General features: G+C 42.0%; 1 protein-coding gene across 2 annotated transcripts in view; it reads left to right on the forward strand.

The window, feature by feature from the left end:
• The window catches only part of PFKFB2 (6-phosphofructo-2-kinase/fructose-2,6-biphosphatase 2), a 58983-nt gene that overhangs the window by 26577 nt on the left and 19661 nt on the right, over nucleotides 1-12745 (forward strand). For both annotated transcript variants that reach the window (XM_040424040.1, XM_040424041.1), the window contains 3 exons: nucleotides 523-579; nucleotides 8250-8374; nucleotides 12380-12587. In XM_040424040.1, the coding sequence (XP_040279974.1) occupies nucleotides 523-579; nucleotides 8250-8374; nucleotides 12380-12587 (390 nt within the window). The remainder of the gene's footprint in view (nucleotides 1-522; nucleotides 580-8249; nucleotides 8375-12379; nucleotides 12588-12745) is intronic.

The raw sequence follows: 12745 nt of genomic DNA on the forward strand, positions 1-12745 counted from the left end.
CCGTACACTCGCATAAAAAAACGATCGTGTGAACTAGGCCTTACACTTAGACCATGAGACAGAGAGGGGCATGACTGAGCAACTGAGACCTAGAGAGAGGATTTCTTTATACAGGGTGGCCTACGAAAAAAGTAGCCCACCTCCAATATGTCCAAATCAAACTGCCTAACAGTAAATCTGGTTTAGGTGTCCATAGCAACCAATCAGGGCTCAGCTTTCAGTTCCTACAGGGTCCTGAAAAAAATAAAAGCTAAGCTCTGATTGGTTGCTATGGACAACTAAGACAGATTTACTGGAGATATTGGAGGCGGGCTACTTTTTCATGGGCCACCCTGTATAGCAAAGAAAAGGATGAAATGCTGAATTTTCTTTTGTGCATTTTCTTGTTGCTTTAATATGCAGGTGATATGTGTTTTTTCACCTCATAATATCATCTATAAATGTGAGATTAGTCAACCTGGTTATATGTAATATCCGCTGCCTGGTATTAATCTCCTCCTTTCTTTGGTTTCTGCTATTAAGGTTTTTTTTGTGGAGTCCGAATGTGATGACCCAGAAGTAATTGCTTCTAATATCCTGGTAAGTGTAACATAGACCATTTAAAGGGAACCTGTCACCGGGATTTTGTGTATAGAGCTGAGGACATGGGCTGCGAGATTGCCGCTAGCACATCCACAATACCCAGTCCCCATAGCTCTGTGTGCTTTTATTGTGTATAAAAAACGATTTTATATATATATATATATATGTGTGTAAATGAGGCTACTAACGTTTCCAGAGCCCAGCCATGCCCACTGAAGGAGCCCAGCACCGCCCCGCATACTCCGAATCTCCTCCTTGCTCCCCGACGTCACAAAGCTAGAGCGCCGTAATCTTGCGATGCGCAAGCTAACGAATGCGCAGTGTCGGCATAATGTTCCTTCCCAGCGCTGGCATCAGCCTCAGGGAACGAACTGCGCATGCGCTAGCTTGCGCATCGCGATATTACTGCGCTCTAGCTTTGTGACGTCGGGGAGCAAGGAGGAGATACGGAGGATGAGGGGCGGTGCTGGGCTCCTTCACAGGTGGCGTGGCTGGGCTCAGAGTCAGAGAACGCTGGACTCATCTAAGGTTCATTTACATATCTATAAAATAATTTATTTACACATTAAAAGCACACAGAGCTATGGGGACTGGATATTGCGGATGTGCTAGCGGCCATCTAGCAACCCATCTCCTCAGCTCTATACCCAAAATCCAGGTGACAGGTTCCCTTTAACCAGCGTAGTTCTGGGACACTCGGCCTGCCGTCGGCATAAACCTGTTACTGAAGGTCACCTTTCAGGAGCTCAGGAATTTTCCGCAAAGTAGCAGAGACCAGCACGCTCTAGTTTCTTGAGATCCTCGTGAGCTGCTGAAGGAAATGGAAAGTACTCGACAGTAACCTTGCCTTTACTGACAACGTCTGCGTTTCTGTGTGAATGTTGTCATAAATCTTAAAGAGGGCCTGTCGCCCGCAGCAGCACAGGCTGTGGTTCATGGCCCTAGATGTCAGGATTATGGATAGTCTAGTGTGGTATATTCCTCTGTGCTGCAGAAGGCAGGGGGCACTTTGTTTGAACTCCATACGTGCCCATTAGTGTTGAGCGAATCGAAGTCAAACATTTTGTGATTTTTCGTGAAGCGAATTTCTTTATGACATTCAGCAAAGCAGCCAAATCAAATTTTCCAGAACTTCGCTCATCGCTAGTGCCAATGGGTAATGTGGTGACTGTCTCTGTTCTGTGTACATATGGTTATATGGATCAATACACTGAAGTCCTATGACTGTTATGTTAAGTGTGTAGTGAGGTTTTCCTTATGGTCCCTTTTCATCAGGAAGGAAATGCTTGTTCCCGATAATTGGCCTGTGTAAAGGTGCAGCCGATCACCCAATGTCTGAGCAAACACTTGTTCATCGAGTGAAATTATCATTTATGCTGAAACCTAAATTTCCAGCTCTGGGCAGCAGATCCTTCTGTGTAAACTGCGATCTACTGCCCAGAAGCAATGAATCTGTAGGAGATGAGCGATGGCAATAGCTCGTCCTCATTACAGTGGAGGTGATTGCTGCATGGAACTGCAGCTCTCACCTCCCCTGGCGATCAGGCAGTTATGTGGAAGGAACAGTTCCGTCCTCATTATTGCCTGCTCAGTTGGCACACATAAAATTAGCCTTTACATCCTTAAAACTGTTGGGTACGACTTATTAGCGAGTGGGATCTCAGCTTAGGCTCTGTTATAAAATTTTTGTCACAGTGGACTTTAAAAATAGGGCGGCAGGGAGCGTTTGCCATCATAACCACAGTAAAAAGCATTCTCCAAGATACAATGGATCTATACAAGATGGCAGAACCTTTTAGCAATGATTTGTGGTTTCCGTTATAAACAGAAGCCAAAATGCAGATGTGAACAGAGCCTTAGACTTCAAAGTCTGAACTGAGGTGTGTACAAACATGTTAGTACAGAGAAAACGGATATTTTATCCCACAAGTCACTAAATACCGCTGTTCGGTGATCTGTCTATAGAAACGATAAAAACTAGTACCAGATAAAGACATGGGTTCCTTTTTCTAGCATTTTTTTCTTTTTTTGTTTCCCATATAATGCTAACTCGCCCCCAATATTGTAGCCGTATAATTTGCGTTGTTTTAGGGCAGCTGGGTGATCCTTGTCTAACCACCAGCCCAGAGATTGCCGGTCTCTCCTGTGTGGTGGACATCCAGTGAACAAGGATTACATAATCGTCTACACTGCTGTGAAAAAGTACTTGCCTCCTTCCCAATTTCTTATTTGTAACAGAAGATTCTTTCAGATCCTCAAACTACTTTTAATATTAAACAGAGATAACCCAAGTGAACACAAAATGCTGCTTTTCAATTATGACTTTTTGTTGAGGGGAAAAATGAATTTTCCCTTAAAGGGATTCTGTCACCTCGTTTTAGCCTATAGATCTGCGGACATGCACGGCTAGATCGCCGCTAGCATGTCCGCAATATACCTGTCCCATAAAGCTGTGTCCTTTTACTGTGTTTAAAAAATGATTTTAGAGATATGTAAATGACCCTGGTAAGGTGCCCAAGGGGCTGTACTAACCTTTTTGGTGCCCAGCCACGCCCCCCTGTGAAGGAGCCCAGCACCGCCTGCGTCCTCCGAATCTCCTCCTTTGTTCACAGTTAGATTGCCGTAATCTCGCGATGCGTGAGCTCGCGCATGCGCAGTGCCAGTATAGTGTTCTTTCCCTGTGCTGTCATAAGGCTCAGGGAAGGAACTGTGCATGCGCGAGCTCGCACATCATGAGATTACGGCAATCTAACTGTGAGCAAGGAGGAGATTCGGAGGACGCAGGCGGTGGGCGGTGCTGGGCTCCTTCACAGGGGGGCGTGGCTGGGCACCAAGAAGGTTAGTACAGCCCCTTGGGCACCTTACCAGGCTCATTTACATATCTCTAAAATCATTTTTTAAACACCGTAAAAGGACACAGCTTTATAGGACAGGTATATTGCGGACATGCTAGCGGCGATCTAGTCGTGCATGTCCGCAGCTCTATAGGCTAAAACAAGGTGACAGAATCCCTTTAACTGCAGTTGGCAATTGGTTCAGTTTCACTAGCCACACCTAGGTATGATTACGGCCAGACCTGTTCAGTCTAAACATCACTTAAATAGAACCTGTCTGGCAATGTGAAGCAGGCTAGAAGATCTCAAAGAGCGGTCCATGATGCCACATTCTAACCTACCAGTCTGGAAAGGCTTACAGAGGCATTGCTAAGGCTCTAGCCCTCCACAGAGCCGTTATCTGCAAAATGGAGAAAGGGTAGTACAGTGAGGAACCTTTCCAGGAGTGTCTGACCTTCCAAAGTTTCACCAAGGGTGCATCAATGACTTATTCAGGAGGTCTCAAGACAACCCAGATGAACATCTGAAGATCTGCAGGCCTCACTTGCCTTAGGCCTCATGCCTCATGCACACGGCCGTTGTTTTGGTCCGCATCCGAGCCGCAGTTTTTGCGGCTTGGATGCGTACCCATTCACTTCAATGGGGCCGCAAAAGATGCGGACAGCACTCTGTGTGCTGTCTGCATCCGTTCCGCCGTTCCGTGGCCCCACAAAAAAAAATATAACCTGTCCTATTCTTGTCTGTTTTGCGGCCGTGTGCATGTAGCCTAAGTTAAGATCATTGTCCACAATTTGACAGTAAGAAAGATACCGTACTTGGTAGAAATAGCATCCTTGGGAGACCTGCAAGGCCAAAACCACTGCTTACCAAAAAGAACAACAAGGCTTCTCTCATATTTGCATCTTACTCATAGAAGACATGGGTCCTGTTATATCTGGCATAAAGCTAACACCACATTCCGTCATAAGAACATCATCCCAACAGTCAAACATGGTGGTGGTAGTGTGAAGATCTGCGGCTGCTTTGCTACTGTATGAACTGGACGACATGTCATAATTGATGGAAGCAGGAGTTCTCCAAAAATCCTGAAGGAGTGTTGACGTGTCAAGTTTGTGACCCAAGCAAGTTCACTGCTGAATGGCTCAAAAGAAGCAAAATTAAGGTTTTATAGTTGCTGAGTTGAATCCCATTAAGATGTTGTTGCAAAATCTAAAACATGTAGCTCGTACTTGAAAACCCTCCAGTGTAGCAAATAAACAATTCAGCAAAAAGACTCTTAGGGAGGGTTCACATCACATTTTTGTAATCTACATTAACGGAGGCCTCAGACAGATGCTATACTGTGGCATCTGTCACCATATATATGATATATATGTTAATGTATACGTTTCTTTGCAGGATGGGAAAGTGTAGTGTACCATGTTTTTCCAGAAAAAATAAAAATAAAATATATATATATATATTATATATATATATATATATATATATATATATATATATAATTTTATTTATTTTTTTGCTTTTTTACACCAGTTATTAGGTGTAAGGGGGCTTTTACATATGGGTGCTTATAGGTTTTAAATATGTCTTCAATAAATGGAATGGTCATTTGACCCCCTTCAAGACATCCACCGTATGTGTACAGCAGATAGAACCTGCTCCATTCTTCATAGCTGCTGGGTTTTTGCTGTTTGCAATCCCCTTAGGTGCTGTGGTCAGTTGTGACCAATGCATCTGAGGTGCCTTTCCCTGGGAGCACTGTTCTCTTGGGGCTCGAATGGCTTTCCCGCGCTGAGATCTGGGAAGCCTGTCATTTGTGGTGATAGGCTGGACCCTGTGGGAGGCTACCAGGCCTATCATAGGTATAATACTATGTAGACCTGCAGATGGCAGTGTTCCATGGGAATATACAGAATTTATCATACACTACTGTATTACCGGTAAATAACAGTAGTGTAATGCTTAAAAAAATATTATATATATATATATATATATATATATATATATATATATATATATAAAAATAACCCCCTTTCCCTATAATAAAAACATATTTATCCCATGTTTTGAAACCCGTAACGGAAAATAAAGATCAAAATGGCCAATTCAACGCTTTTTCATCACTTCACCTCCCCCCAAAAATTGAACAAAAAGAGATTAGAAAGTCAAACACCCCCCCAAATGGTATTACTGAAAACTACAGATGACCCTGCAAAAAATGAGCCCTCACACAGCTCCAACGACGTAAATATAAAAAAGTTATGGGGGTCAGAATATAGCAATGAAAAGAGAATTTTTTTTTTTTCCAAAGCTTTAATTTTTTTAAGTATTAAAGCACAAGAAAAACTATATAAATGTGGTATTGCTGTAATCATACAGACCGAGAGAATGAAGGACACAGGTTGGTTTTACCTCATAGGGAACATCGCTAAAACAAAAACCATAAAACTATGGCAAAATTAGCTTTTTTTTTTTTTTTTTTTTTTTTTCATTCCAGCCCATTTGGAATTTTTTTTTCAAGCTTCCCTCTACATCATATGCAATATTAAATGGTGCCGTTAGAAAGTACAACTTGTCCTGAAAAAAACAAAAACCCTGATACAGGTATGTTATGGTTCTGGGAAGGCAGGGAGTGAAAAACAAAAATTAAAAAAATGGAAAATCGCTGCATCATGAAGGGGTTAAAACCTGCTTATTGTTCTTACTTATGTTTTTATCCTATATTAAACTTGTTTGGATGATATGAAACCTTTTATGTTACAAATGAACAAAAATAGAATAAATTGGGTGAGACAAATACTTTTTGACAGCACCGTATCAAATCTCTCAAGGCGGCTCCTGGGGACCTACCCTCCTCACCAGATGTAGAGTCCTAACACTCCCCTGACTCAGACTTTTTCCTATTTAGGTCTCTTGCACACGTTCCGTTTTATGCGTTCATATACGGAACCATTCATTTCACTGGATCCGCAAAAAAAACGGAAGGTACTCCGTATGATTAGCGTTTTTTCATTCCGTTCAAAGATAGAACATATTATTGTCCGCATAACGGACAAGGACTGTACTGTTCTATCAGGGGCCAGCTGTTCCGTTCCGCAAAAAACGGAATGCACACGGACGTCACTCGTATTTTTTGTGGATCCGTTTTTTTGCAGACCGCAAAATACTGAAAAAGCTATATGGTCGTGTGCAAGAGGCCTTATACTGTTTGAGTGCTGTGTGCAGAATCACCAGTGTATCTCTGAGATTCAACTTCACACTGCTCTCCCCTGTCTACTGCTTGTTAATGCTGACACATGCAGCAGGTAGGGGAAAAGACTGGAGCTGCATTACATAGAATACACTGAGACTCTAGAGTGTGAATTGAGACATAAAACTTCTATGTGTGATCTGTCACTTGCTGCACTTGGATAGATGTCAGATCATTGCAAGTGCAGTGTGATAAGACACTGCCTGCGCTGTCTCTGCAAAGCCAGAGGTATAATGGGAAATGTAATAAGAATAACTGGGCACTCTCAGGATATCTGGACCAATTGAAATTTAATAGCATATAATAAAATAGCAATGAACAACAGTATATTTTGGCGGTGATGATAAACACAAAAAATCTATATATATAACACACAACATGCAGTAATATCATGTAAAACAACTGGAAAATAGAGATCTTAAATGTAATAAAATTCGAGGAATAAAATGGAATACTTAATGGAAGGCCTAGACAGGACCCCAGAAATTTGGACCACTTGGGAAGCTGGAGAACTGACTGGATTATCGCTAAGAAGGAATCGTCTGTCACACGAATGGCTTATGTGGAATATAACCTGTAAGGCCTGAGTCCATGGAGAAGGCCTGAATACATGTGGCAAACAATTGCCAGCGTGCGAATTTGACGAACTATCGGTCCACTTACTTAGAGGACTACATTATTTCCTTCATTGACCTATCAAGGGAGACGGTAAGACCGTTCGATTTTACCCAGCTACTTTAATTCGTATGACTCCTAGTCCAGTGGGACGCTACTGGTGGATGTCATAAGCGGGACGCCGCTTAAAGTTTGTTCATTTGATCGCGTATTGGGACTGTAGAATCTTTTGGATATCCCGGTCTATTTAATCGAATTGGACAATATTAGAGGATACTGTTTATCGCTACCATTAACTGAGTGACTTTCCCATACGAATATTTTATTATCGAGTATTCCATTTTATTCCTCGAATTTTATTACATTTTAGATCTCTATTTTCCAGGGTATTAATGCATGTTGTGTGTTATATATATTGATTTTTAGTGTTTATCATCACCGCCAATATATACTGTTGTTCATTGCTATTTTATTATATGCTATTAAATTTCAATTGGTCCAGATATCCTGAGAGTGCCCAGTTCTTCTTATTACATTTTTACTGTCTCTGGGAGTGGACAGGGTGAGTCCACCCGGCTGAAAGCACCTCTTGGGGCAGTAGTTACTCTTGTGCGTTACATTTATTTTTATTTTTATTATTATAATGGGAAATGTAGGCTGCATTAGGAACTGTATCGGAGGAGAAGAAAAAAATCGCCTTGGCAGGCAAACCATAAATGGCACATCAACTAAAACGGGTATATAAAAGGCATACACAAGAACTTCAAAAAAAAATAATTAATAATCGTTTTTGCTGCAGTATATAAGCAAAAAGTGTAGTGCCTTTTTTTAAGGTTTTTCTCACAGCACTTCGCTCTGAATTGTACTAGGAGCCACATGGTTGTTCACCATCCTAGCAAATACAGAAAATGTGTTCTATGAATAAGAATACCTGAAATATATTAATGTTACTATCGGTTTAATTCCAGGACGTGAAAGTGTCTAGTCCTGACTATCCTGAAAGACATCGTGAGAATGTCATGGATGACTTCCTTAAGAGGATTGAATGCTATAAGGTTACTTACGAGCCACTGGACCCAGATGCTTATGACAAGTAAGAGGAAAATATGCAGCATTATGTGTAACATAATTTGGGATTTAACACGCAGGTATACTGGTCATACATTGGAGTAAATCCACTACTAGATGTAACCTGTGAAAAACAGAAAGGCTTTTCTTACCATAAAACGACTTGTGTGTTGCCAAGAAACAGGTACAAGGGTAATAGAAAGTCAAATATTAGTATAAAGGCAGAAATGCTGGATCTGTGATCTCTCGCTGCAAGCTGTCAGGTATTTCTGGCTAACTACCACAGCAACCGGAAAAGAGCTGACAGAACACTAAACCGGACATAGTCCCCCATGATCAGTACTTCAGAGTATTGTATGCCTATAGGGGCTGATAATATTACTTGCACTTAAGTTTTTTTCCTACATTATGTGATCATTTAAAATGCTTAAAGGGTTAGTCACATGTGATGCATTTATGGCATATCTATTGAAGCACAATTTAAGGGGATTCTGGGGACTATACAATATTGATAGCATAGCCTTAGGATAGGCCATCTGTATGATATTAGTAGGGGTCTGACTCCCCGACGATCAACTTTTTATTGGCAGGGGTCGTGGTGCTCCTGCAAGCGCTCCATTCTCTTAATTGTTTCAGTTAAAAAAAATTATATACAAATAAAGCCCCATGTATCACCGAAATAATAAAATAAAAAAATTGCAAACATTATTTTACCAGGGGTTTTTGGACATTTTACACCTCTGGTAGGCAGGACAATGTATGCAGTTCTGACATGTACAAATAAAACCAAAATTACAAACTATAAAAAATCATACTACCCCTCTCATGTCCACATATTTTCTGAAACTAGATACCCAACACAGTCTAAATGCAACTCAGCACTTTATACACACAGACACCTTTGTGTAGTTTTTTGCACCAAAGTGTAATTTTTCATAAACACTGCTTAGTTCATATTTGTCGGTAACAGTGTAAACCAAGCAGAAAGCTATATACCATACCTCCTAAAAATAAAACCAACACGCCAAAGAACCATGTCTCTGTGTAGCATTTCAGGCTTGGGAAATAAGTAATGCTTCTATAAAAAATGCAAAACGCCTACTAAAAAATGTTTCAGTAAATGCATGTGCATCCTGTCAGCACATCCCCACTGGACCCCCCTCTCCTCCTCCATGGCAGCTTAAAGCACAGCTGGCTGATGAGGAGGCTCCTTTAATATCTCAGGCTGTAGAACTATAGCTATAAGCCAAGTCTTGTTCTAAATCTGACAGTTGCAGCTTTAAAACAAGTCCAGGATTGCTAGATGCCATAAATGAAGATGAATGGAGATGAAACCTTTAGGCCCCTTGCAGACGGGCCTGTCCGGATTAGGTCCGGATGCGTTGCGTCTGCGATCAGGGAAAATGATGCGAGTAGGTACGCAATTGCAGTCAGTCTTGACTGCGATTGCGTTCCGATGTTCAGTTTTTATCGCGCGGGTGTAATGCATTTTGCACGCGCGTGATAAAAAACTGACTGTGGTACCCAGACCCGAACCTGGACTTCTTCACTGAAGTTTGGGTTTGGGTTCGGTGTTCTGTATATTTTATTATTTTCCCTTATAACATGGTTATACTGGAAAATAATAGCATTCTTAATACATAATGCTTAGTAAAAATGTAGATTGAGGTGTTAAAAAATTAACTTACCTGTTCTAATTGATCGCGCAGCCGACATCCTCTTCTTGCTTCTTCTTTCCGGACCTCTAAAAGGACCTTTGACGTAATCGCACTCACCGCGTCAGCGCAGGTCCTGCTGAATGAGTATAGAAATCTTCATTCAGCAGGACCTGCGCTGACATCACCGAAGGTCCTTTTCCAGCCAGGTCCTGCTAGAAGAAGAAGAAAGAAGACAAGCCTGGCTGCGCGATCAAGTGGATGATGTGAGTTACATATTTTTTTTATTTTTAACCCCACAATGGACCTTTTTACTAAGCATTCTGAATTAAAGAATGCTATTATTTTCCATTATAACCATGTTATAATGGAAAATAATAAAGTAAATGGGGTCCCGGGTAACTCATCCCTCGTCTCCTTAGCAACCATGCGTGAAAATCGCATTGCATCCGCAGATGCTTGCGATTTTCACGCATCCCCATTCATTTCTATGGGGCCTGCGTTGCGTGAAAAACGCAGAATATAGAACATGCTGCGATTTTCACGCAACACACAAGTGATGCGTGAAAATCACTGCTCATCTGAACAGCCCCATTGAAGTGAATGGGTCCAGACTCAGTGCGGGTGCAATGCGTTCACCTCACGCATTGCACCCGCGCCGAATTCTCGCCTCCGTGTGAAAGGGGCCTTGGTTATCTGCTCAGGGGTGAGAACAGCAGGTATATGCAGCTGTCGCTGGGTCCTGTTTCTAACAGCTGTCTAATGAAAAGCACTGTGATCCTTGCCTTGTTGTAAAGCTTACACTATCAGCTTTAAACAAGACCTGGCTCAGACGCATTTGTAAGTAGTGCTGCCATGTTTTGAGCTGTCATTAAAGTGTAACTGTAATTTCATATGACGTTCCAAAATAAGCAGTGGTGTGTACAGGAAGAATGATACTATATCTGACAATTAATATCACTTGTATCTTTCATTTTTTTCAGCAATTTCCCCCTCTGCATATTCTGTCTTTCATTTTCGGCAGCCCCTAGGGTAATGGGGTTGAGACTAGCTTCTATGATGTGTTCCATACACTGCACACAGGAACTAGAGGAAATTCTGCTCCCCGTCACTACAGTATATTTTGTATACAGCAGCATGGAAGATATTATAGTGTAGATCTGAATCCAGTGGGGACAGTAAAACACGTGTTAGTTGCAGCATCTCTTACTGCCTTGATGCTTGTTTGTAAATCCTAATAACATAATACCTGTCTCTCTGTTCCAGCTCCTTTCAGCAGTATTCTGGATTCAGTCATGTTAACACCTGGATGAATTGGGTCAAGTGTGCCACCTCAGTCAAAGGCTGGCCTATGCAGTGACAAGTCCCTAAGTAGTAAGTGACCCAACAGTGACATGATGTTTCCCAAAGCAGCACGTCACTGCTTGGGGACCCATCGCCACTGAGGACAGTCATTGGCTGCAGCAGTGCGCTTGACCTCATCTGTCTGGAAGTCTAAAGGGTGAAGACCAGAAGACTGCTGAAAGGAGCCAGAGTGGCAGGGAGCAGGTGAGCATGATTTTTAATATTTTTTTATACAAATACAACATATTGAAGCTACCAGTTTTAAAAAAAATGTCCCAAAGCTGGACAGCCCCTCTTACTGCTCATGCCTTATCCACCCATGGGAGTTGGGTATTCACCAGCAAGTAGAATGTGTTCCTGTGTGGTGGACAGGCTGAATCTGGAAAGTGACTTAGCAAGTTTAGAGGCTGCAAACGGGTGACTGCAGGTGGACAAACAGACAGAGAGCGGTTTGGAGCAGCGGGTAGAGTTGCCACAGAGCCTCCCCACAAACTGTATGAGAAGCTGCTCGTCTGCCCATGTTAAGATGCACCCCTGTATCAGACTGTTATAAGGAAGGAGAGCCAGTTGTCATCTGAAGCTTGGGCTGTCTACACCTGTACCATAGTTGTGTAATGTTCAAGAACCGTAACTCTCAGAGAAGACTGTTTTGAGGCCGTTCTACCTTTTTAGCAGTAGTTAGTAAAGACTTTGTTGTTGCACTTCACCTGAACGTGTCCTTGCCATTATTATGTAACTCTCACCTTATCTATATCACATGCTTTCGGTCCTCTCCTTTCACTGCAGTTTCTGTGCCAGTGTAAAACTGGGTCATTCCTGATTCAGAGCCAGATGGTTCTACACCGTTTCTTGTTTGCCTTGTGTTATTGGTTGCAGGTGTGGATCTGTCAATATACAGGTGGAAACCGAACCATGAAGGTGGAGAGTTGTGTTCAGCAGTTTGTCGGGCACCGTCTACTTCTTTGTTATGTGCTGAACCTTTTTTATGACTATATAAATATGAAACCGATTTTAATTTTTTTCCCCTATAGGGACCATTCTCTTATAAAGGTTATCAATGTGGGACAGAGATTCCTGGTCAACAAGGTGCAGGACTACATACAAAGTAAAATTGTCTACTACCTCATGAACATTCATGTACAGCCTCGGACCATCTACCTGTGCCGACATGGCGAAAGTGAATGTAATCTAGCTGGGAGGATTGGAGGAGACTCCGGCCTCTCGGCACGAGGAAAACAAGTAAGTACACGTACAATATACTTATGTTAGAAGGATAACCAAAGTTCTTTGTTGTCTGCAAATAAGAACCACAGTGCGGACACCACAGCTGACATTTGGATGAAAATACCTTGTGTATGGAATTGCTCTAGTGCTGATCTGGAAATGCATCTTACTGG

This window comes from Bufo bufo, chromosome 3 (assembly GCF_905171765.1).
Source record: "Bufo bufo chromosome 3, aBufBuf1.1, whole genome shotgun sequence".
In the NCBI taxonomy this organism is placed as follows: domain Eukaryota; kingdom Metazoa; phylum Chordata; class Amphibia; order Anura; family Bufonidae; genus Bufo; species Bufo bufo.